At 41.5% G+C, this 22,238-nt stretch overlaps 1 protein-coding gene across 1 annotated transcript in view; it reads left to right on the forward strand.

Annotated features, from left to right (window-relative positions):
- Positions 1 to 22,238, forward strand: part of srcin1a (SRC kinase signaling inhibitor 1a) — a 62,860-nt gene that overhangs the window by 13,376 nt on the left and 27,246 nt on the right. Inside the window, 7 exon segments of the mRNA XM_084743727.1 lie at positions 8,679 to 8,874; positions 11,651 to 11,946; positions 14,146 to 14,960; positions 15,281 to 15,382; positions 15,799 to 15,926; positions 19,468 to 19,488; positions 20,280 to 20,440. Of these exon segments, the coding sequence (XP_084599853.1) occupies positions 8,679 to 8,874; positions 11,651 to 11,946; positions 14,146 to 14,960; positions 15,281 to 15,382; positions 15,799 to 15,926; positions 19,468 to 19,488; positions 20,280 to 20,440 (1,719 nt within the window).

Consider the following 22,238-nt stretch of genomic DNA (forward strand, 5'->3'; position numbering starts at 1 on the left):
TTAGCACCAGTTACCATTCACAGATTTGCTATGGCGGTGCGGTTCATCCATATTTGCTCTTCCGCTTGTTGTCTGTGCAAGAATGTCATATGATATGCTGACAGCTTAAACTCGTGTTAACTTAAGAAGGGCAGACTCTGCATTTCTCTTAATATTGCATGTTGTGTTGGAGGAGAAATCTGAGATATATTTACTGTCATAAATTTTTTTTTTAATTACGATGATGTGTCATCAGAGATGAAGGAAACATGATAAGTTGAAATACTCGCTTCACTTGTTATGAACACTACAGCTGCAGGCCGGAATAACTGTTTTGTATTAATCAGTGTTCAAATTAATGCAGAATATTTGCTGAATGAGTGAGTGTCTGTTTATGAGCTGTAAGGAATCATTTATAATCTTGTGGAAGGCGTAGATGTTTAGAGCTGTTAAATTGAGCAAAATGTTAATGGAGTTTGGCAGGCAGCCACTTATCTCATTGTCCAGAGTGTGTTATTTTTGAGCAGTGGGCTTTTATTTTCAGGACGACGGGCTTAACTTTACATTGACCAACAAGTGACAGCTGAGGAACTTACAGTGGAGGACCTGTCATCGCTTGTTATTGTCAATTTATGAGGTTGTTCCTGCAGAACTCCTGCAGCCTGCCTGTCTCTGCCATGTCTGGAGAGGACGGGGCAGGGGGAAACAACTTGCTTCAACCATAGATGGTATATTAAACAGAACTATGACCTATTTAATATGAAGTATATGGCTCCAATTTGCTATTTGGACTGCTGTACTCATTTTTGCACGCACAATGGCTACATAGTGCTTCTGTAATTTATTGTTATCAACTGACCGGCCTCAGCATGAGCGCTCAGCTCACATCCAAGCTACATCAGCTGAGGCATTGTATTTAAACTTTGCTAACTCCCCTGCCTGTAAGACCATGTGAGGCATGCTAACAACTTGGGTGTGATTTTGAGATGTGATGCTGAGATTAATTTCCTGGGGCTGTTTTCACAAAGCTCTCTGGTGCAAAGAGTCGCTGAAAGTGAGTGATGAAATTCTTTTGTTCCCTCGTAGAATTTCGACATTTTCTAAGAATCGACTCTTAAAGTTAAGGCTGAAATCCTGGTAAAGATGAAAGTTATTCACAAAGCATCTTAACCCTTCAAAAGAGCTCCTAAGGTGAAAAACTGTTAGAGGAGTTGGGAGGAGGGCTTCAAGAGTTTCTTAAGATGAGGAGAAAACGGTGGAGAGACAAAGAGGTCAGAGAAATATTGTCCAAATGCTGAATGACTGTGAGTTAATGACATGCTACAAGTTAAATCGCGCAGGGATAATGTTTGTGGTCAATCTCATTAGAGATGTGCTCACATAACAATAATTAGAAACTTTATTTATATAGCGCTTTTCTTAACAATGATACAAAAAAATACAGACAAGGCAGATAAACCTGACACAATAACGTAATAACACCAGAAATGAGAGTGATCACGACACTAAGATATTTGGAAAAATGAACAGTGCAGCAGTGATGACTTTGGTCTGTCGCAACCTTCACCAGCACACTGATCACACAAACAATTACAGCACTTCCACCGTCCCATAATGGGATGCAGCTTAATTAATTTCTGCTGGATGTCCACACACAGCAGGCTCACAGGGTGTTCACAGACTCAGCTTCCTCCGTCAATGTCAAATATATATAGTACTTAAAGCACCAACAAGTTTGATAAACATAAACATATAAATGTAATAACTACATCACTTTCTTTAAAAGAATGAGTCATACCGAGCAATGGGGTCGAGCACACCTCCTCACTGAGATAAAAGTTTGTCTCCTCCTTCCTCAGAGTTGCTCTAAAAGGTTTCCTAAATCACTCCTGAGCTACGACTCCTTGTTAGAAGTTTTTAGTCTAAGTTAGGAGCTCAAAATGTTTGTGAATACAGGCCCAGAAGCACATCAGTAATATCTCTAAGACTGCCGTTTATCATTATTTCAGAAATATATATTTTTTTAAAAGTTAGATCCTTACTGTTAAGGTCAGACTCTGAAAAGCTGGTTTGTGGTTTTCTTTCCAGTAGACTAGATTTCTGTTAGGCACTTTTTTTTTGGCTGGGCTGACAAAGCAGACGTTAAATAAACTCCAGCTCATTCAGAATGCAGCAGCCAGAGTTTTAACAAAAACCTAAAAGGTCTGAGCGCATAACTCCTGTTTTATATTGTCTTTATTGGCTCCCGGTAAAAGAAAGAATCAATTACAAAACACTTCTTATTGTTTTACGGTCTTTTAATGGCTTAGCTCCTTCCTACTTTGTTGACATGCTCACTGAATACACAGCGGACAGATCCCTTAGATCATCAAATAAAGGTCTCATCACTGTACCTAGTTTGTTCATGTTACCTTAGGAATAGCTCTGTGAATCCATTTGGAAAATATGTTCCTTTTTGTTTAAACTATCATTGCTACTCTTACTTTTTTGTACCTTTTTTTGCAATGAACACAAACACAGTTGACCTCCCATGCCAAATTTCAGCCTTCTCGGGCAAAAACTGTGGCTGCCAAAGGGTGGGAAATCTTTGTGGGCTAACTGACTGATGGAGTGACTTCTAGAGGTCTGAAAAATGAAATGCTGTTCTTATTCCCTAAATACATAGAGGATAATACAACAGAGAAGTAAAGGGAGAGGTCGCCATAAACATCGGTTGCAATGCAATCTTTCCACTGATGGCTCAGTTGATTGCCTTTTAACCATCCAATCAGCAAAATCATACAGGGTGCTGGTTACATACAGAGCTGCTCTCGCCTGCCTAGACTCGCCGCTTCCTCTTTAAGCCGCTTTGCTCCACCCCGGCTCTTCACTTTTATTCTGTGTCTGACTTAATCAATGCCATTTCTGTTGTCAGTGATGCCTGCTCTGTTCTGTACCCTTTGGGGGGTCTTTGCTGCTGCTCTCCCTGCCTTAGGCTTTCTAGATATGCAGGTAGAAGGGCAGGGAAGTCCCAGAACGGACCCAGACCGACCACCAAATGTAATTTACTGCAGCTGGAAATAAAGTTTTCTTTTACTAAAGGGCTTGTGACTGAATAAAGTTGATTCAGACGAGACAAATGCGTTCTCAACAATGTTGACAGAACGAGAGAAAGGCTGCAGCTATGAATGGAAAGTAAGAGGACAAAAGGAAAAATATGAAGATGCAGATGGCTAGAAGAGGCAGGCAATATGCGTTTTCTGTTTAGTTCTATAATCTAGCCATCTTTAATCAATATTATTGAATATTAATATTAAAACAAGCACATTACAGATCTTTCAACAGCTGTCATGAGGGAGATTGGACCCTGAAGCTGCTCAGACTGCAACACAGCCGACCAGAATTACTCGACATGCCAGGAATCAGTCCAAGAGCCAGATCGTTGATAGTTCAGGCAATTATTCAGGCCTCATGCACACTTCAAACTGCGTGTCAAATGTCAACTGATCTGGCAGAAATTCAGCCTGATTTTAAAATAAGTCCAGCAACCAATTCAGGGTTAACGTCTGGCTTAATCTGTACAGTGCTGCCAGACTTCACAAGTAAAATAAGTCATTCTTAGAATGTGAGTTAGCGTCTTTTAAATACATTTGCATTTAACTGACTGGGAGCCAGTACAGCATGTTAAAAATTGGTTCCCCTGTTATTCTTTGGTTTCTTTTCACCAAAACATTCTGTGGGTGATTAGCAAATCGATTTTTAACCTCAGCCTATTTGTATTGAAGAGAAGCCAAGAAAATCTCTGCCCACTGCACAAGGTTAAAAGGTTTACAGACTAAGTAACCCAACACTGAAATGTCAGATGTAATTTTATGAGATGTTCTCTCCCAAACATAAAAAGCCGTATACCAAGGCTACCACCACTTGACCTTAAAACAGAGCATCCCAGTGTGTGTATGCGTGTGGGGATGCGCTCACGCTTGTGTGTGTGTGTGAGCTCACAATACAAGAGACAGCATGGTGGGAGGGGGTTGCATTGACTTTAATGCAGTTTGTAGCCTAAGGTCTGCTGTCAGGCTGCCGTGTCCTGCTTTCCACTCCATTCACTTCTGTTCTGTGTAAGATCATCCTGTACTTGTTCCTCTCTTCCGCCGTGCCCTTATAACAGTGTAGAGTTCTCGGCGGTAATTGAGTGCTGTTGAAAAAGTCTGGATCACTCTTAAAGAAAAGATGGAGGCGGTAGGTGGGCGGAGGGGGGAGGCGTGGAGGAAAATAAGAAGGAGGTAGAACCAGTTTCCCTCAAAGGAGGCTGAGAACACCATCATGTGTAACACTGGCATTTCTAGCTGCACCAGATGCATGACCAGATGGTGTGCTCACATATAATATTTACAATGTAAAATTACTGCAGAGATATATTTTCATATCACATAAACCACCAATATGGAAGTCAATGTTTGGAGCCTGTTGTAACAAGGCAAGCTGACTAAGAGCATTTATAACAACATCTGCGGTAAGCTCGCACACATACATCCAGTACATTTGGGTTTCATTGTGTTGTTCGGCAGCACATTCACAGAAAGAAGAGCATTACTCTTCCCTACAAAGATTTTTTTTCTTTCTCAGCTGGTTCAGAAATTTAGCATTTGAGTCCACAGACATTGTGAGAAGCAAGCTCAGTCATGCAGCACCAGTTTCTCAGTTCCCTTTTCCTCTTCATAGAAAGCTCCAACTAGGTTGTTTACCCTTGAAATAAAATTCTTGCATGCACGAGTAGGAACAGAGTTTCTTTCTCAGCCGTGTGTGTGTGTGTGGGGGGGGTGTTTTTGTAGACTTGGTGGTCTTTTCAGCCATTCCCATTCATACTGAAAGTTGTTATTGCACATTTCTATGCCAAATCTATTTCTGGGTGTTACTTCTCCCGAGTAATAAGGTGTCTAGGGAAATATTTTATCACCTGTCTTTTTATTGGCATTGAGATGGTGATATGTAGGCCACTGACTAGGAAAAACAGCTTTTACAGCAATAATTTGACATTTTGGGACATTTTCTTATTTGCTTTTTAGTTAGATGAGAATATTGATACCGCTCTCGTGTCTCTACAGTAAATATTAAGCCACCAGGAGTTTCTAGTTGGATTAGCACCAAGACTGGAAACATGTGAGAAACAGTCAGCCTGGCTCTGTCCAAAGGCAACAAAACCATATATATCCAGGTTTTTTAAACATGACTAAACCCAGTGAAAACAGACACTTTTCTCATTGCCAATAGACTAGTTTGCCTTTTCTCAGATCTTCTTTTTTCAGATGTGTGCGGAAAAGTCGAGACACACACTTCATCTGTAAATACACATGTTCAAACTTGTGCAGACTACTGGAGCTGGAGTAAAAGAGCTGCAGAAGTTACTGACGGAAACGACAAGGCTTCATTGCCTCCGCCAAAAAAGGGGCGAAATTAGCATGTCCATCTGGGTGTCGTGTTTCCATCTTTGCCTGCAGAGTTATTTGATCCGGGAGCGAATGCAGATCGTACTTTCCCACTGAAGACAAAAGCCAGATGTTAGTGGGTGTTGGGATTTTTTCTCTGGTGTAAAAAGGGCTTTATATTGATTTATGTGTCGAGCTGTCTCTTGGTTGGGAGCAGTAACTTGAGTCAACCTTGAGTCACCAGTCTTTCTGCTAAGCTAAGCTACTGCTTGTGGCAGCTTCATATTTACCGTACAGCCATGAGAGTGGTATAAATCTTGTCTTTTGACTCTTGGTATATTGTATGTATGTATGTTGAACCACTCCTTCAAATATTAAGTTACTGCATTTACAACTAAAACTGAAAAAAGTGAATTAAATCAGATGATCCACCTCCAGATTGAAACAAGATGAAATGCTTTTGAACCCCATGCTTACTTCGTATAGTACTGTATCTGATCCCCCAGTGTCGTTTATATCCCACTGTATCTGGCCAGAATATGACACACTGCAGTCTGTGCCACTCCTCTGTGGTGCTGTTGGCTGTGTTTTTGTCCAGTGTGGTCACAGTTTAGATAAATAGCCCTATTAGAAAACACGGTGGGGGTTATCTGTCAGCATCACCGTCTCTCTGCGTGCTCAGACACTGTCTGCCACCGCTATCACTGGACACCACCACTATTAATCTGCGCATGTGTGGGTGTGTGTGTGCGTGTGACTGAATTATGCATGATAGTGACAGAGCGTACATTATAAAAGGATTGTTCCGCTTCTCAGTCCTGACGGCAGTTTGTAAACACATGTGATCGCAAAGCAGGTAATTTAAAGCGCAAATCACCAGTGATGGTAGTAGTTACATATTGCTACGGCCCATTTAGCTTAGTTTACTGTGGTAAGATTAGTTGATTAATTGATTGCCAGAAGTTTAATCAGTGATAATCATTTAACTTACTGATGAATGAGTTACACTTGGTCAGTTACAATTGGAGTTATAATTGGTTATCAAGCAACAAGACTAAAACAGTAGTGGAGTCAAGCAGCGTATAAATCCTGACTTCCATTACAGCTGTCTGAAAATTATTCCCTCTGTCTCCTCTGAGGAGTTTCCTCTGTCCTGTCAAGTTTATATCTACAGTTTTTACTTTTTATGCTTAAATATTAACAATATTTGCTATAGTGACATTACTATGCACATAGAAACAAAACTGAAAGCCGCCTCTCTAATCATTAAACCATCGTTTCAATTATGTTGGGCAGCACCAGCGTTTGAGGAGACTTCTTGTGTGTTTATTGATCTGTAAGTGTTGATCTAAGTGTCTTTGAGGATTTACTTTAATGAGAGAGGGTGGTTTCAGTAATTAACTGTACTGCACTGTAGTAACATTTGCATGTGTGCTGTAATGTCAGAGCACTCATCCTTCTGTGCCTTGGATTGTATGTAAAAGTGCAGGCACAGTTATGACAGGGGCAGATGCTTCAGCCCACTTCACCCACCTACAACCCATCTGTAATTTCTGGCTCTTAAAGTGAAAGAGAAATGTCATTCTGATGGGTTTCATTCATCTTGCGCCCAAAACACACACTAATTAAGAAAGTAAATATAACCCCTTTGCCCAGATTATGCACAGTTTAATTGGCAAAGTGGAGCTGGACAAGCCCTAAATGTCCCTGCACCATGCATATTCACCATCTTGGTTTAGCCACTTAGCATGCTAACATTTGCTAATTAAACAAAAAGTAGAGGCTGTTAATACTGTTGTCGGTTTTGCAGGTATTTAGTGATCAACCAAAGTATTGGGCATATTTCTTTTTTTTTCCCGGCACAAAATAGGGAATAAATAAAAATGAAAACAAAATAAACAACTGCAAATAACAAGGCTGCTGCTGGCATTGGCTATCAGCTAAACTGTTATTTTAAAGATCTGTCTTCATATTGGCCCAGAATTTCACAATTGATTTCACATTTTTTTTAATGATTAATGAATTAATTGGAAAAAAAACTGTATGAAAGTAATCTGTAGTTGTAGCTGAGTTTGTCTTAAGTATTTATAAGTACTTTTCCCATACCACTTTAAAAAGATTTGAAGGTATTGAAGTGATGTACACGTCCTGCCTGATATTTGGTTTGCAGGATAGCAAAACCAGACAGTTATATTTTGTATGCCTAGGACTTTTAGTTTGGCCGTGATATTGGTTTTTTTTTTAATTCAAGAACTGTAGCAAAGTTTGAAATTCTGGCAACGTGACAATATTAGTTGCAGCTCTAGTTTGCTGTGTGGTATGGCCTCCTGTCTTATTGCCAGTTTAACAAAATCATTAATGGGTGTGTGACTGTGTTCTGTGTGGTTCTGCTGAGAGTCAGTGAGCACAGAGGGTCATCTCTGTGCTCACTGTGACTGTGGCTTCTGTCACACTCTGACATTAATTAAATACTCCATTAATGAAAGCCACAGTAGATCCATGCTGCAGTTTGACTCAGGCGGAGAAGGAAAGTGCTTAGAAAGGGAGGAAACTGCTGTGTTCTTGGTGCAAGGAGGAGGAGACAGGCAAAGCTACTGTACTGTGGCTAAGGATGTGTCTGCCTCTGCCATCCAAACAATCAGCAGACAGCATTCTGGGAGCTCATTACAGCAGCCTCTGAGCTGGAGGAGACGCTACAGCGGTGGGGGATCAGGGAGCCAGTTCAGTGAGCTCAGCCCCAGCTGCACTAACAGTCTTTCAGTGAGAGACGCCCGGGCATAGGCCAGCAGGATAAACCCACAGTGACAGCCCTGGATTTGCATGAGCTTCTCCTCCCATCCCACAAGCACTTGTTTAAAGTTCATAGCTGCACAGGGACAAGAGTTTGGATGAGGGTGTGTGGGAGGTGTGCAGAGTCGAGCAAACATGACATAACTTATGCTAAGCCGGAGCGCAATTTCTGGCTTTATTTTGCTCCTTACCCACTATAGGTGATTCATGCAGGCTGATGCCCTGGAGTGCTGTGCCACTTGAGAACAACTATATTGTGCTTTTCTGCTGCCACATTCAACTGATGTCAGATACTGTGACGCTAGTAATTCTTAGTGAATGGCTGGTAGTGAAAGCATTGTCAAGGTCTTGTTAATCTTGTTATGTGGTTCATTGTGTGATGTCTCATTGTGCGCTCACTGTCTCTTTTCCGGTTGGTCTTACTCCATCAGCCCTGTCCAATCCATTCTTTCCGCCTTGATTTCACCTCTCACTAAACGATTGTGTGTCCTCCTCCTTTCGCAGAGCCGCAGTCCACGGCATTCCCAGTCTACCCAGTCTGGGCTTGCCGACCAGGCCGCCAAGCTCTCCTTCGCCTCCGCTGAATCCCTGGAGACCATGTCGGAAGCCGACATCCCCCTCGGGTTCAACCGGATGAACCGATTTCGCCAGAGCCTGCCGCTGTCCCGCTCCGCCAGCCAGAATAAGCTCCGATCTCCAGGTTAAGATTTGAAGCACTGCTGGCAGGCTCTGTCACAACACGCTGGTTGGACTGGAGGCAGATTTGCTGCTGTCTGTTTACCTCATGTAGCTGCTGATGTGAACCACTGTGCTGCTCACAGGGAATGGGAGGAAGTGTTACACTCATTATACTCATTCCTCATTTACCGTAACAGTTTGGTGTAATTGCTCTGCTACAGAAAACTGGAGAGTAGTGAGTCCTCAGATAACACAACTTTCTTACAGTTTTTCTCAATGTTTTGTCTCATTTTTCAAAATATTAACATTCTGTAAGTGCAATTGTCACAACTGTTTCATGGAGCAGCACACTCCATTAGATCTCTGAAAATGTTAGTAACTCACCCAAAACATTTCAGTCATGCTTCAAAACCTAGTTATTGTTTTAGATAATTGGCCAATGCCACCAACATGAACAGTTGTTCTGTCATTGTGTGAGCCGTACTGCTCAAAATGTTTAGCTGTTTTTTCACCATGACGGTCAACCCTGGAAATGTCTCTCTCTTTTTGTTGACACTGACTGCTTACTGTTCCATACAAGAATGTCAGTCAGCTTCAGTGTTATTGTCCATCACACTGAGCTTTTTTCGATTCAATTTTCAACAGTCGGTCAAAGTTTTCTGGGAAATGTCAATACTGTGCACTACTGTAGTACACAGAAAAAGGATATGCATATTTGTATGTATACAGAAAATTTATTTATGTAATAATGTGCGATGTGATTTTAATTGATTGAATGGATCACTTTATTGTTTCATTTAGAATTATCTCATCAGCAAATCATGTGCAAGTTGTTATTGTGCGAACTGTAGACAATTGTACTTACTCTTTTGCAATGTCATGAAGAAGCACTACAATACCCACAATACTAAGCAACAGCAGCGACATCTCTGTTTTGCGGAGCTCGCTGTTACCATGGAAACGTTTACCACCTCCTTGAACAGGTAGTTCTGCTAGCAGGTCAGCTAGTTGAGTAGGGAACATGAATCATTATGATGATGTCATTATGCTGCAGTGAATATAATTTATACACACACAACACAAACTAAACACATTACAACACTATAATAATGACAAATTAATTTAGAATTTTTTTTTTATCTGAATCAAATGGTTTATGATCATGAGTCAGCTTGTAGTTGGTTGGCTCGGTTCCAGGCTTAAGTGGCCGCTCACTGTTGAGCTCTACTGCTGAGAAATCTAAATTTAATATTTTGAAAAAAGTCATTCTCATTTGAGAATTGAGCCAAAGCGAATGAGAAAAAAAGTAAATGGTTAGAGCACTCATCACAAGTTGATCTTTTTTCAGTGCAGACACAACATTCCTAACATATTCAAACATGATGTGTGAGCAGCTTGTTTGCAGGTGAACTATGAGCTTAAAAGTGTGGTTTATTATATTTAGCATGGAGTTAGTAAAGCTGTTTATCTGACTGCAGTGCTGCACACCTGTGTTAATCACACTGAGGGTTTGTTTTTGTGCATCTGCAAGAGCAAACAGAGTCGAGGACAGGTTTACTACAAAAGAGCCTTGGGAGTGCAGAGAGGATTAGTGTGAGGCTGGTCCAGACTCATAAAGACTGCGGTGTGGTGTTACGTCAGGTACAGTGAGATAAAAATGTGGCTGTAAAACCAAAGTGGCGGCGACTGAGGTGACTGATGAGTTTAGACACAAGTAGAACAGAACAGCGAATCTCCAGTCTCTCCTCTCCATGTCTCTTTACTAACCACTCTTTGTTTTCTTCTCTCCCCAATTCGTCTGTAATATCTCACTTATTTTGCTTGACTTTTAATCACTGGTCTTTCTTTGCTTTGTTTGTTCTTTTTGTTTGTCCCTTCGGTGTATGAAGATGAATTTTCAGGTTAGTCAGGCATCAGACTCACCTTTACCCAAACTTTTCCATGAAGTGGGGCTATGTTGGGTTAATTTGATATCCATTATTGGTGTTTGATTGTTGAAAGGAAGTAAACATTTTATTTATTTATTTACTTTAAAGTGCTTTTGCACCTTAGCTTTGAACTCTCACACAGCTACCACAGTCGTATTCTGCAGTGGTGGAATGAAAATAAGTACATACTCAAGTACTGTACTTGAGTACAAATCGAGGGGGTTGTACTTTACTTGATTATATGTATTTATGAAACCTTATCCCTCTAATCCACTACTTTTCAGAGGCAAATATTGTACCTTTTACCCCACTACATATGTCTCACTACTTTAGTTACTAGTTACTTTTCAGATTACAACTTTTATAACCTTCTCATCCAATGAATACCATCATCCTTAAATATCTGTAGCATAAAATGCAACATACACATTAATGCAGCAGCAATATTAATCCAAGAACAAAGTAAAATACTGACAGAGTTTACTGCACAATGAGTACTTTAAATACATTTTGATGATAATACTTGCATACTTTTTCTTAAGTGAGGTTCTGAAAGCAGGGCTTTTACTTGTAGTGGAGTGTTTTCAGTGTGGTATTAATACTTCTTCATAAATAAGAGATCTGAAAACTTCTTCCACTGCTGCTATTTTCAAATGCAGAAAGCAATAACTGTTTTTTTGATGATAAATGCTGACAAAATAAAATCTGAACGTCATGTACCAAAAATGAGGACATTTGATATCACCATACCTTTCAAAATGCCAAAAAAAACTACAAGCTTTGACAGAATTGCTTTGCTAGTTACTCTTTCCATCCACCAAAGCTATCACCCTCTGACTCAAAAGTGTCTCCTTCATCACTTTCTCTTAGGTGTGCTGTTCCTGCAGTACGGAGATGAGACACGTCGGGTGCACATCACCCACGAGCTGAGCAGCCTGGACACGCTGCACGCTCTCATCGTGCACATGTTCCCTCAGAAGTTGACAGCAGGTATGCTGAAGTCACCCAACACGGCCATCTTGATCAAGGACGAGGCACGCAACGTCTTCTACGAGCTGGAGGACGTCCGGGACATCCAGGACCGCAGCATCATCAAGATTTACCGCAAAGAGCCCATCTACGCTTCCTACCCTGCTGCCGCACACCTGGCTAACGGAGACCTGAGGGTGAGGAGAAGGGAGCTTGGGGACTGGGGGAGGTTACGAGGGCAAACTGGGGTATTTTCGACAAAGAATGCCGTCTGATCTCCTGTGAGGCTGATGTTTGACAACTGAACTTTCAGTGAGAGCCGCTGCAGCTCTGTGCCTCGACACAAAGAGGAGCAGTGTGCTTCTATGGCAAGTTAATGGTGTTTTTTATATTTCATGGTAACTTTGACAGGCTGTTGCGGTGTATGTGGGTTAGTAATTTAACAGGTATTCCTCCTGGAAATGTATTTTCTTATCTTCAAGTAGGCCATCTGTTGCTGTGCAGACACCAGAGAACAATGTTCCTCTGTGAAATGAGCATATTTTAACATCCGAAGCTATTTCTGCTTCAGTGAAGATCAAGGAAGCCTGAGGGGGACCTTTTTTTAATTATTTTATACAAAACCCTGCTTACCATCTGCATTATTCACACAATACTGAGAATACAACTGCTATTAACCATGCAAACAGGCAGTGAAAAATGGAAATTATGCCTGTGTATATATTGTGTGTGCATGTATTGTGCTGTGTGATTTATGTGTATGTGTTTGTGCATGACATGCTATATGCTTACATGCTTATTTGTGTCTGTGTAACAAGAAACAGATAAGGAAAAGAGGCACTGCTGATGAGCACCTATAAGCTGCACATACATTTTAACGCACCCTCAAACTGAGCTTAGTACCAAGACATCCTAAGGCCATGATTTTAAGCAACACTTTTATATGGAAAAAACCCAAATCATCAAAGTTACCCATCGTCTTTCACAGTAAGTGTGAGAGGCACAGTCCATCCCTTCTCCATAACTGTTTGAGACTAAGCAAAGGCTGCATTTTAACAGTCCTCTTGCTATTTTTGTTCTCCTGTGCATGTTGTGTGTCCCGTGCTATCTTGTGATGCATCTTGAGCTTTGCCGTTTTCTGTTTTGTTGTTTGTTTGTGTCCTGTCCGTATAGTTTGTGCAAACCAGACCATTCATATACGTGTATGAAATGTGAATATACAGTATGTATAAGATTTTGTGCCTGGGTGTAGAAACACAGCAGCACAAATTCCTCTGTCACACTCCTCAGTATCTTCTGTGTATTACATTGTGCCGCATGACAGGGCTGGCTAGGATGTGGAGAAGCAGATGAAAAGAAAAAAAAAAAAACAGGGATGAGCCTGGCAACAGAAGTAGTTGTGTGACAAAGGAAAATATATTTGTACTATTTGGCTTTTGAAAACTGTAGAAATGAGAAAAATCACACAAGGAGGAAAAGAGAGGCAGAGGTGAGTTGAGCATCGGAGCATGTTTAACAACATTGTGATGCTCTGCAAAGACAGGCAGGTCAAAGAAAATTTAAAAAAAAAATAGTGGACGTAGATAAAGCTTTGTCTCCAGTATCTGTCTCCACTCTAGAGTGAATTTTTCAGATTTTTCAAAGATCAGATTGTGCTGAATACTTAATAATGGTGGTAATGTAATGGTAATAACTTGTAGATAGGATGAGGAAAATGGATGCAGGGTAACCATGGTGGAAGTAGGAGTGTGTGACCTCACAAAAGGTGGGTGCATTATATTTTACAGTACACTAACAACCGATAACAAGCCGTGCTTTGTATCAACCTAGACAAAAACTAAAAATAATATGTGCTTCATTAGACACAACTATACCCTAATTAGATACTATACTCTTAACGTTACATAATGTGTCATTTCTAATTGCAGGATAATTAGGGTATACTGTGTTTGTTTACTGAATAAGTTGCAGTTCTGTTGTATTGTGTCCCTTATTACCCTCTGATAAAGTCTAATAAGCATCTATTACTGTCCAGTAAAGAGTCTAGTTTTGTCTAATTTGATACAAAGTATGGCTTGTTACACATTATTAGTGTACTGTAAAATAAAATGTGACCCCAAACCTTTCTCTTTCTCTCGACACAGTCCATTTTCTTTCATTCTGTCATTAGCCAAATTTAAAAAAAAACAAAAGGCAAAAAAAAAGATTTTACAGACTAAATGCTACTATTTGACAAATAATTGGTCTTATGAGAAATTCTTCATCTTCTTTTGGCACCCGCTGACTATGACAGGCTGTCTCGTGTCAGATCTACATGTCAAACTCACTCATGGGAAGCACAGTGCTCTCATCCGTTGGTTTCCATGGTAACCCTCATCCCTGCTTGTTCGTTGCAGAGGGAGATGGTGTACTCCTCTCGCGACTCCTCTCCAACTCGCCGCCTCAACACCCTGCCCTCCTCTTCAGCCTCAGCGTCCTCCTCTCCATCCCGCTCACGCCTCTCCTACAGCGGGGGCCGTCCTCCATCCTTCGCCGGGTCCCATCCCCAGCACGAACAGCCCCGACATCCCCACCATCCCTCAGCTGGCCACGGCGCCAACGCAGGACTGTCCCCCTCGCCCAGTGCCATCCTGGAGCGCCGCGACGTCAAGCCTGACGAGGAAGTTTCTGCAAAAAACATGGCGCTGATGAAGAATGAGTCTCTGTATGCAGATCCTTACAGCCTGATGCACGAGGGCCGCCTTAGCATCGCTTCCACTCAGTCATTAGCCGCCATCGGAGACCCATTTAGTTTTCCCGTTTCCAGTGGCCTGTACCGGCGTGGCTCTGTGCGCTCACTCAGCACCTACTCAGCTGCGGCTCTTCAGGGGGACCTGGAGGACTCCCTCTACAAGCCTGGGAGTTCGCTCTACTCTGACACATACTCAGCCACACTGGGCATGGGTTTTCGCATGCCACCTTCATCCCCACAGAAAATCCCAGACATGCAGCTGAGAGACAGGGACTCGTATTCCAGCACACCCAGAGCCTCACCTGTCAGGCAGACCTTCCGCAAGGACTCGGCCTCCTCCTCTGTGTTTGTGGAGAGCCCGAAGTCGAGGCCCAGCTCCAGTTCAGAGCCTCTGTGTCTGACAGCTGGGCCCGGGGAGGGCAGCAGAGCCACGCCTGGCTTTGGTTCTTCAATGTCTGGACAGGACGCTGACAGCAGCAGGTCAGTGCAAGTCTGTGTGGTGAATTTCATTAAGGTATGATGCTCTGTTTACAAATCCAGTGTGTAAGATTCACAGGGATTTATTGACAGAATATAGCAGAACTTGAATATAATATATATAAGCTGAAAATAAGAACCGTTGTGTTTCTGAATAAGTCCTTTATATCTACAGAGCGCACAGGCTCTCCTCCATGAGGTCCGCCATGTTGAGCCACCATGTTTCTACAGTAGTCCAAAGCAGACAAATCAAACACTGGCTCAATATCCTTCACTCTGAGTTCAGCATTTGGTGACTCGTCTGCGGTATTTTACTTTTGCAGGGATCATCGTCTGGAGCGTATGGAGGCGATGGAGAAGCAGATAGCCAGCCTCACCGGTCTGGTCCAGAGTGTGCTGACCAGGGCACCAGACAGTGACAGCACGTAAGACTCTCCATTATAGCCCATTAACCCTCTGAAACTCTCAGGTACAGCCTCAGATCCAACACATAGGCAGCATTATCGACAGGAGCTGCAGCAGGCTATTATCAGAGCCATTATCAGCTCCCTAGCAGTGAAGTGCTACATTAATTTGTGTGAGCACAGCACAAGTACAGAGCAATAAACATTAGCTGCAAGGCACAGTGCTATTGATTTATGCATTGATACATAGAGATGTGTAAGACAGTGTTCCAGTGCTTATTTACATTGAACATTGTTATCATGTCACCCTCATGAACACAATAAGGGCTCATTAACAAGAAGATCACTTGTTAATGTCATCAGTCTGATAGTGTCCAGGAGTAGTGCTGTTAGCGTTAGCACTGTAATTGCCTTGCCCTGTGGCCGTTGATCCTCAGATGCGGCCTGCTGCGTCTCTGCATGATGGCGGGCTGCCCTCCGGACCAAGGGACGGAGTTCTCACGGCCATTACCTTTCTCTTCCAGCGAGAAGACCGAAACCAACAGCGATGGCTCCGCCACTGGAAGTGAGTACAGCAGCGTAATTGTGACCAAACCTGTTACTCACTTCTTGTTACTAACACCGCTGCACGGTTCAGAAATTCTTTTACTGATGATTTATTTTTCTGAAAATAATCCAACGGAATTTACGGAGGATAATGGATGCAAACAGGCATGATGGTGACTTCCTGTTTTGTGACAAATTTACTTGACAATGTTCTCACAATGAGAGGGAGGACAAGAGCTGCAAACTTTATCTCCTGGTTGGTTCACTTAAGAGCTTGTCATGTGGTCCGAACCAGAGGAAAAAAATCTCACCACTGTAGTCACTGCTGCCTCCCACTGTTGCCCTCCTGGCAACCTTCAGCTGTCTCACTCATCTGAGAAAATTCTCCGATGAAGGGAGCAGGCAGATCAACTCTCACATCACTGCCAGGCGAGCATCCAACATACATCCCCATGCCAAGTTTAAAAAGGTCTTCATCTCCACACCACATGTCCGTAACTTAGTTATGTTAAGTTTGAAGCAAAGTAAGATGGCTAGCTACACTGAGGAAGCTAAGCTAGGAAAACAACAGTGGCACAATTGAAAAACACACACTGACAGTGGCCTACTGAAAAGAAACACCGCTACCAAGCACCTTGGGTTCGCCTAATAGGGCACGTTTAATAAGAAGATTTCTAGGACATTTTTGTCTGTCATTCTGAACATAGTTAGTGTGTGAGGTTGACCCAAACTTTTGGGTAAAATGCCTGAACTAATAGACAGGACATCAAAAGAGGCAACTTGTAAAGCTGTCACACACTTTTTAATGGACTGAATGAACTACCAAAGTACATAGAGTACGATTCAAGCACAACACACCACATTTTTAACAGTTTTTCATTGTTTGAATGATTGGAATTTGTGCTTATGTGCTTACACGATGCTTGCCAAATGATTTACCCGTATATATATTAACCTAAAAAGCTTATACTTTCTGAATAGTTTAAACAGTTTTAAAAATCTGTTTGTTTTCAGACCACAGACAAACTGCACCAAAGTTTGCTTGGAAGCAGGCCAACACCCCCCAGTTCGTGTCGTCTCAGTCCGGTTGTTTAGTCTGCAACAGAGTTCGATTCGCAGCTCAAACAAACCAAACCAAACAGGCAAACACACTAGAGTTATAGGTGTAAACACACTGTTAAAATACTAGCTACAGAATTAAGAAGTTTTCTACCTCGTTTTTCTCATTATCTTTCACATTCTTTATCTTTTTTCAACATTTATTCAGCCGTTTATAGTTTGTATTAGTTTGAAACAGTGAAGTAAAAAGATGGTTGAGTACTGTACTAAACTGTACTGAGTACGGCACCATACAGTAAGGCACACATTTAAATACATTATATTTAAAAACTAGACAGGAGTGCAGTTTGTTGCTGAATTAATCAGGATTTAGTAGTTTTGAGGTTTGCAGCAAAATTCAAGTGATCAGGTGGCAAGTTCTGGGACTTTTCTCCTTTCAAAAAAAAAGCTGTCTGAGCAAAATACGTCTTACAGAATGGAACTTCACAATTACCACTTTAAGCTGCTCTGGTGGATCTGTTGCAGCTCTGTAAATTCTTGATGTATTAACAGAGAGGCTGAGGAGCCGAGTATTTCTCTCCAAGATTTTAAGGCTGCAGTGTCTTTTAAGTGTAAAAACACTGCGGCCATGCATCACGTCCCTCGAGCTGCCCCTCCTTTGGGTGAATACAAGCACCGTAAAAGCGGCCGTTCAGTACATAAACTTCATCACAGGTTAGTTAATGATGTTACAGGGTAAATGATGCGTGTCGATTGTGCTTGTAGATCAAAGTGAATCAGAAAAGAGTCTTAGTGATGGTGTAACTAAAGCTTATAATGTGAAAAATATTGGCCCTACCGTAATGGAGTTCGTTTCAACAGCACCAGAACAGCTAAATAAAGTCTCTTGAAAATATGAAATGTGACAGATGTCTGAAAATGCATTATCTGATGATTCAATAATAAGTTAAATGTCAGGTTCATCCACTAATACGTGTGATACGGTGTTCTTGCCAGTGAATCACAGTGATTGTTTTTACCTAAAAAGGGACGGAGCAAAGGAGTTAAGTACTTGCATGGGCTGCTCTCATCCATGGATTTAATTATTGACTGGTTGGCCTGCAACCAGATAGTCAAACCACGGGACAGATGTGAGAATATCACTTAATTTAGAAGCAGCAAAATACAGTCAAATGTCAGACAATTTCTTATCATCTTAAAACAGCTGAGATCAGCCTTAATTGTTTAACAGATGTTTTTAGCGTGACTTTAGATGTTGTAGAGTTTCAAGGCAAAGCAAGCAAAGTTCATTTATATAGCACCATAAAAGACCAGAAGAACAAAAGGCAAATGGCTCAAACACAGCTAAAAATGATGATTAATAGATTTGTCAAAGTTAGCTATTGCAAGACTTGCAGGCATTGGACTTGGAACTGTCCAGTGCCTGGGAAACACAATTGAGTATTGTTCTACTCAGTCAGATGAGAAAAGTGTTAATTTAATCAATTTGTCCAGCACTGAGGAGTGTTCAGCCTCACTAAGCACAAATACAGGAAGGGGGGGGGGGGCTGGCAAAGCTCTGTCAAAAACCTTCTAACATCTTGGAGCTGTTCAAAGGTGTTAAAGAAACAAGCAAACATACGAGACTGTTAAGATAACCGTGTTGGCGAGGTAATAAGTCAGACAGCTTTGAAGTCTTCACAGGGTTTATATTTTTTCATCTCTGTACTGGATGCACAGCAACTAAATTTTATGTGTAGGTGAGTGTCACGTAAACTTAAAAAACAAACATTTTTCAGCATCGAATTCTTCAAAATACTCTTCAGTAGGTATAGCCTATACTAATGGTTTCCAAAGTGGGGTGCTGAGACCAACAGGGGTCCTTGAATTGGTTTTAGGGGGCCTGTTGCAGGAGACTGTTGCATAACCAGTTAAAACTACTTGTAGTTTAATTCATTCATTGATTAATCAATGAATCAATTGTTGTTGTTTTCAACTATTGGTTAGGGGAAATGCACAACATTTTCAACCCTATTTCAAAGAAAAAAGGGAAAAAGTACTCAGACAAAATCCTCTCAAATTGGGCTTTTTTGGTCTAACTTGCATACATTGTGGGGATCCTTGACTTGAAAAAGTTTGGGGACCCCTGACCTACACACCCTGAAGCATTTGTGAATAAAACCCCTTATCCTCCTGCTTTTCTTTTATTCCTCTCATCCCTGTTTCTGTTCTTTTTTTCTCCTCTCCATAATTTTATAGCACTGCTTTGGCACAAACAAACCTTTTCTGCGTCCAGACTTTCCACAGGGCCACAGCAAGGACACTGCTGTCTTTGAAGCGCCTCTCAAATTGATGCACGGCCAAAAGACTAAGCCATCACCACAGTCATTTTCTCTGCTGTAGTCAATAAAAATGATCATCATTCTGTAAAAATGAACTTTTAAGACTTTCCTCTCCCTCGTTGTCTCTCTATCACCCTCTCATTAATTTCTCGTAACCGGCTCACTCTTTCTATATTCCAGCTGGACGGCTGAAGAAGAAAGGTAGTTGCCATCTCCTTCTCTATCACCCTTTTTTTTAATTCCTCCTATCAGACATCTCCCATGGCTCTCTGCTCTCTGTATGGGTGTGTGGTGTTGATGGGTAGCTGGCGGTGTCTATCCTCACATTTTTTTCCCCACCTGGTTGGTTGGCTTCCCGGAGAGCGGACCCCCCCGCCCCCACCCCCCCACCCCTTTCGTCCTGTCCCTGTCTCTACTTTTTGAATTTCTGCTTGGTTTTTCCTTTGGGGATTCCAGAGGGTTGTTTTGTCACAGACTAGGCTCTCCTTTGTAAATGTGTATGAGTGTGTGTGTGTGTGTGTGTGTGTGTGTGTGTGTGTGTGTGTGTGTGTGTGTGTGCGCGCGTGTATGTGCGTGTGCCAGAATAGCTGAGGAGTCAATGGCCATACTCACAAAGCCCTGTGTTGAGATAAGAGCATGGTTATCCCCCTGTGTGTCACTTCTGAATAGACTAATTGCACTTCTATATGGGTCACTAATAGCATGAGCTCACGTCTCTCCTCGTGGGCTATTAGAGTTTTGTGAATATGGTGCTTTTTTTGCATTCACACACTGTATTTGCTCCAGTGTGTGTTTGAACAAAATTTCTGTATATGTATATTTCTTTGGGCCTTTATGCTGTGTGTGTGCGTGTGTGTGTGTGTGTATTACTGTTTGTACTGTCATGCTGGCTGACTGCAAGTCTCACCGGAGCGCCGCCCGGCAAACTAACCAATTTGTTTCCCAATGACCTCCTGCTGACCCCACCCCATGTCCTGCTCTGTGATTGGCAGCTCATACGCCATCAGCACCTCTAGCTCTGATGCCGCCGCCACCTTCTAACACGTCGCAGGTGAACAGCGTCGGCCGCTTGCAGATGCAGCTCCACCTGCACGGGCTGCAGCAAAACGCCAACGACCTGCGCAAGCAGCTCACCCAGCTACGCAAGACACAGGTATATCCATTGTGAAAATCAATTTATCTGATGTTTTTTAATGTTTATTTTCTTTAAGACAGGACAATGCACATTTATTTTCATTATCACTGAAGTCTGTCATGTAAATGTGCCAGATTTAGCCACACAAGCTAATTTTCATCTGCAGTCCATGGTGGGTTGATGACATTCATCAAAAGATAACATACAAAAGCAGATCTCTTAACCCCAAATTATTAAAAAATATATATTTCTCAAATCTCAATATGGCTGAGTGCAATATCCAACTCACAGATGTTGCAGTTTTTTGATAATGGAAAAAGTGTGACAAAACAGCATTATGATGAAGTACTGTAGTGCTGCAGAGATGCCCTGGCAAATCTTGGTCTCCAAATGTAAGAAAGGTGAAAATGAAAATTGTGATGTGATAAGGATCATACCTACTGATGGTGAGTCTTATCACAATTGCATTATCTGTCAAAATAATTGCAGTATGGTAGCCAGGTAGTGTTCGTCCCATGTACTGAGGCTGTGAGTCCTCTGCAGTGGCTGTAAATGTATGAAAAATCCCCCAAAATATATAAAAAAAGAAATTATGGTGCAGCCATATTACTTACCTTTAGTGGTATCTTGCCAGATTTATAAATTCCATTTGCGTCCATTTGCTCGCTGCCACTGAAAGCCAGTTAGTTCATTATTTGTCCTCTTTTCTCTGCTGTTCAATGTTTTATACCTTTTTTAATATAGGTTTATATCACCAGCTGGCATTTATAAACACTGTTGCAAAGGGCAGTCAGTGTCCATGAAGCTCTATGCGTCTGCCACGTGCAAAATGCCAGTTTGCATTTACACTTGTTAAATATAAAGAAATATTGATTTACATATGAATTGCATAATTTACTTGGACACTTCTTTTTGTTTGTGTCAATAGAGGAAAAGAAAATCTTGTTTTCCCCTTTATTGAACACTCAAATACATCCAAAAAAAGAGTCAGTGCCTAATTCCCAGTCAAATATGAGCAGCAGAACATAACAGATGAATATAAATACCCAACAATGGATGATAAAAAAAGAAAATAAAACTGTTTTTTATCACAATTGATGTAAAAAGGTTCTCGTAACATGTATAGTCATCAGTCACCAGTTATTCTCAGAGTGGGGATTGTGTGCAGGCTGATGGAGTGGCGTTCATAAAGGCAGACGTTTGCAACAACATTTATGAAGTCCAGCTTGTCTTATAAAACTATATTAAAAGAAGTAAAAAACATCGAACAGCAGGGAAAAGAAGACAAATTATGAACTAATAGGCTTTCCATAGGTTTGTGCTTTGATCAAATGGAGGCAATGGAATGTTGTTTGTGGTGCTCAAAGCATTGAAAAAGTAAATTTATAAAATTTAACAGCAGCGTGTCTTTTCAGAGACAATATTTACTCTGTATTTTCCACAGACTGAGCATTAACTGTGAGTCACTGGTGGTGCCTAAGAAAACTGTTGACAGCATGTTCAATGGATTATTCAGAGTAACTGGGACTCTGTGCCAACAGGTTGAGATGAATCCAGTTATTTCTATTGAATCGAGTGGCGCCGTTTTGATTGGTCTGAATGAAACACTCAGACAGATTTTTTTTTTTGCAGGTTCTCTCCTACACTTTTCAAGGTTTCCAAAAGGGTAACTCCTCAAGGGCTGAGGTTCTACCCGGAACCATTTGCTTCTTCATTTTTTAAAATTTTTTTTTTTGAAGAAAGGGTTCGACAAGTGTTCTTTGTAAGACAAGAGGTTTCATTTAAGAACTCTTTTCATCCAAAGAACCCTTTTTGG

The sequence above is a fragment of the Lutjanus erythropterus genome, chromosome 19 (assembly GCF_056507025.1).
Source record: "Lutjanus erythropterus isolate fLutEry1 chromosome 19, fLutEry1.hap2, whole genome shotgun sequence".
Classification (NCBI taxonomy): domain Eukaryota; kingdom Metazoa; phylum Chordata; class Actinopteri; order Lutjaniformes; family Lutjanidae; genus Lutjanus; species Lutjanus erythropterus.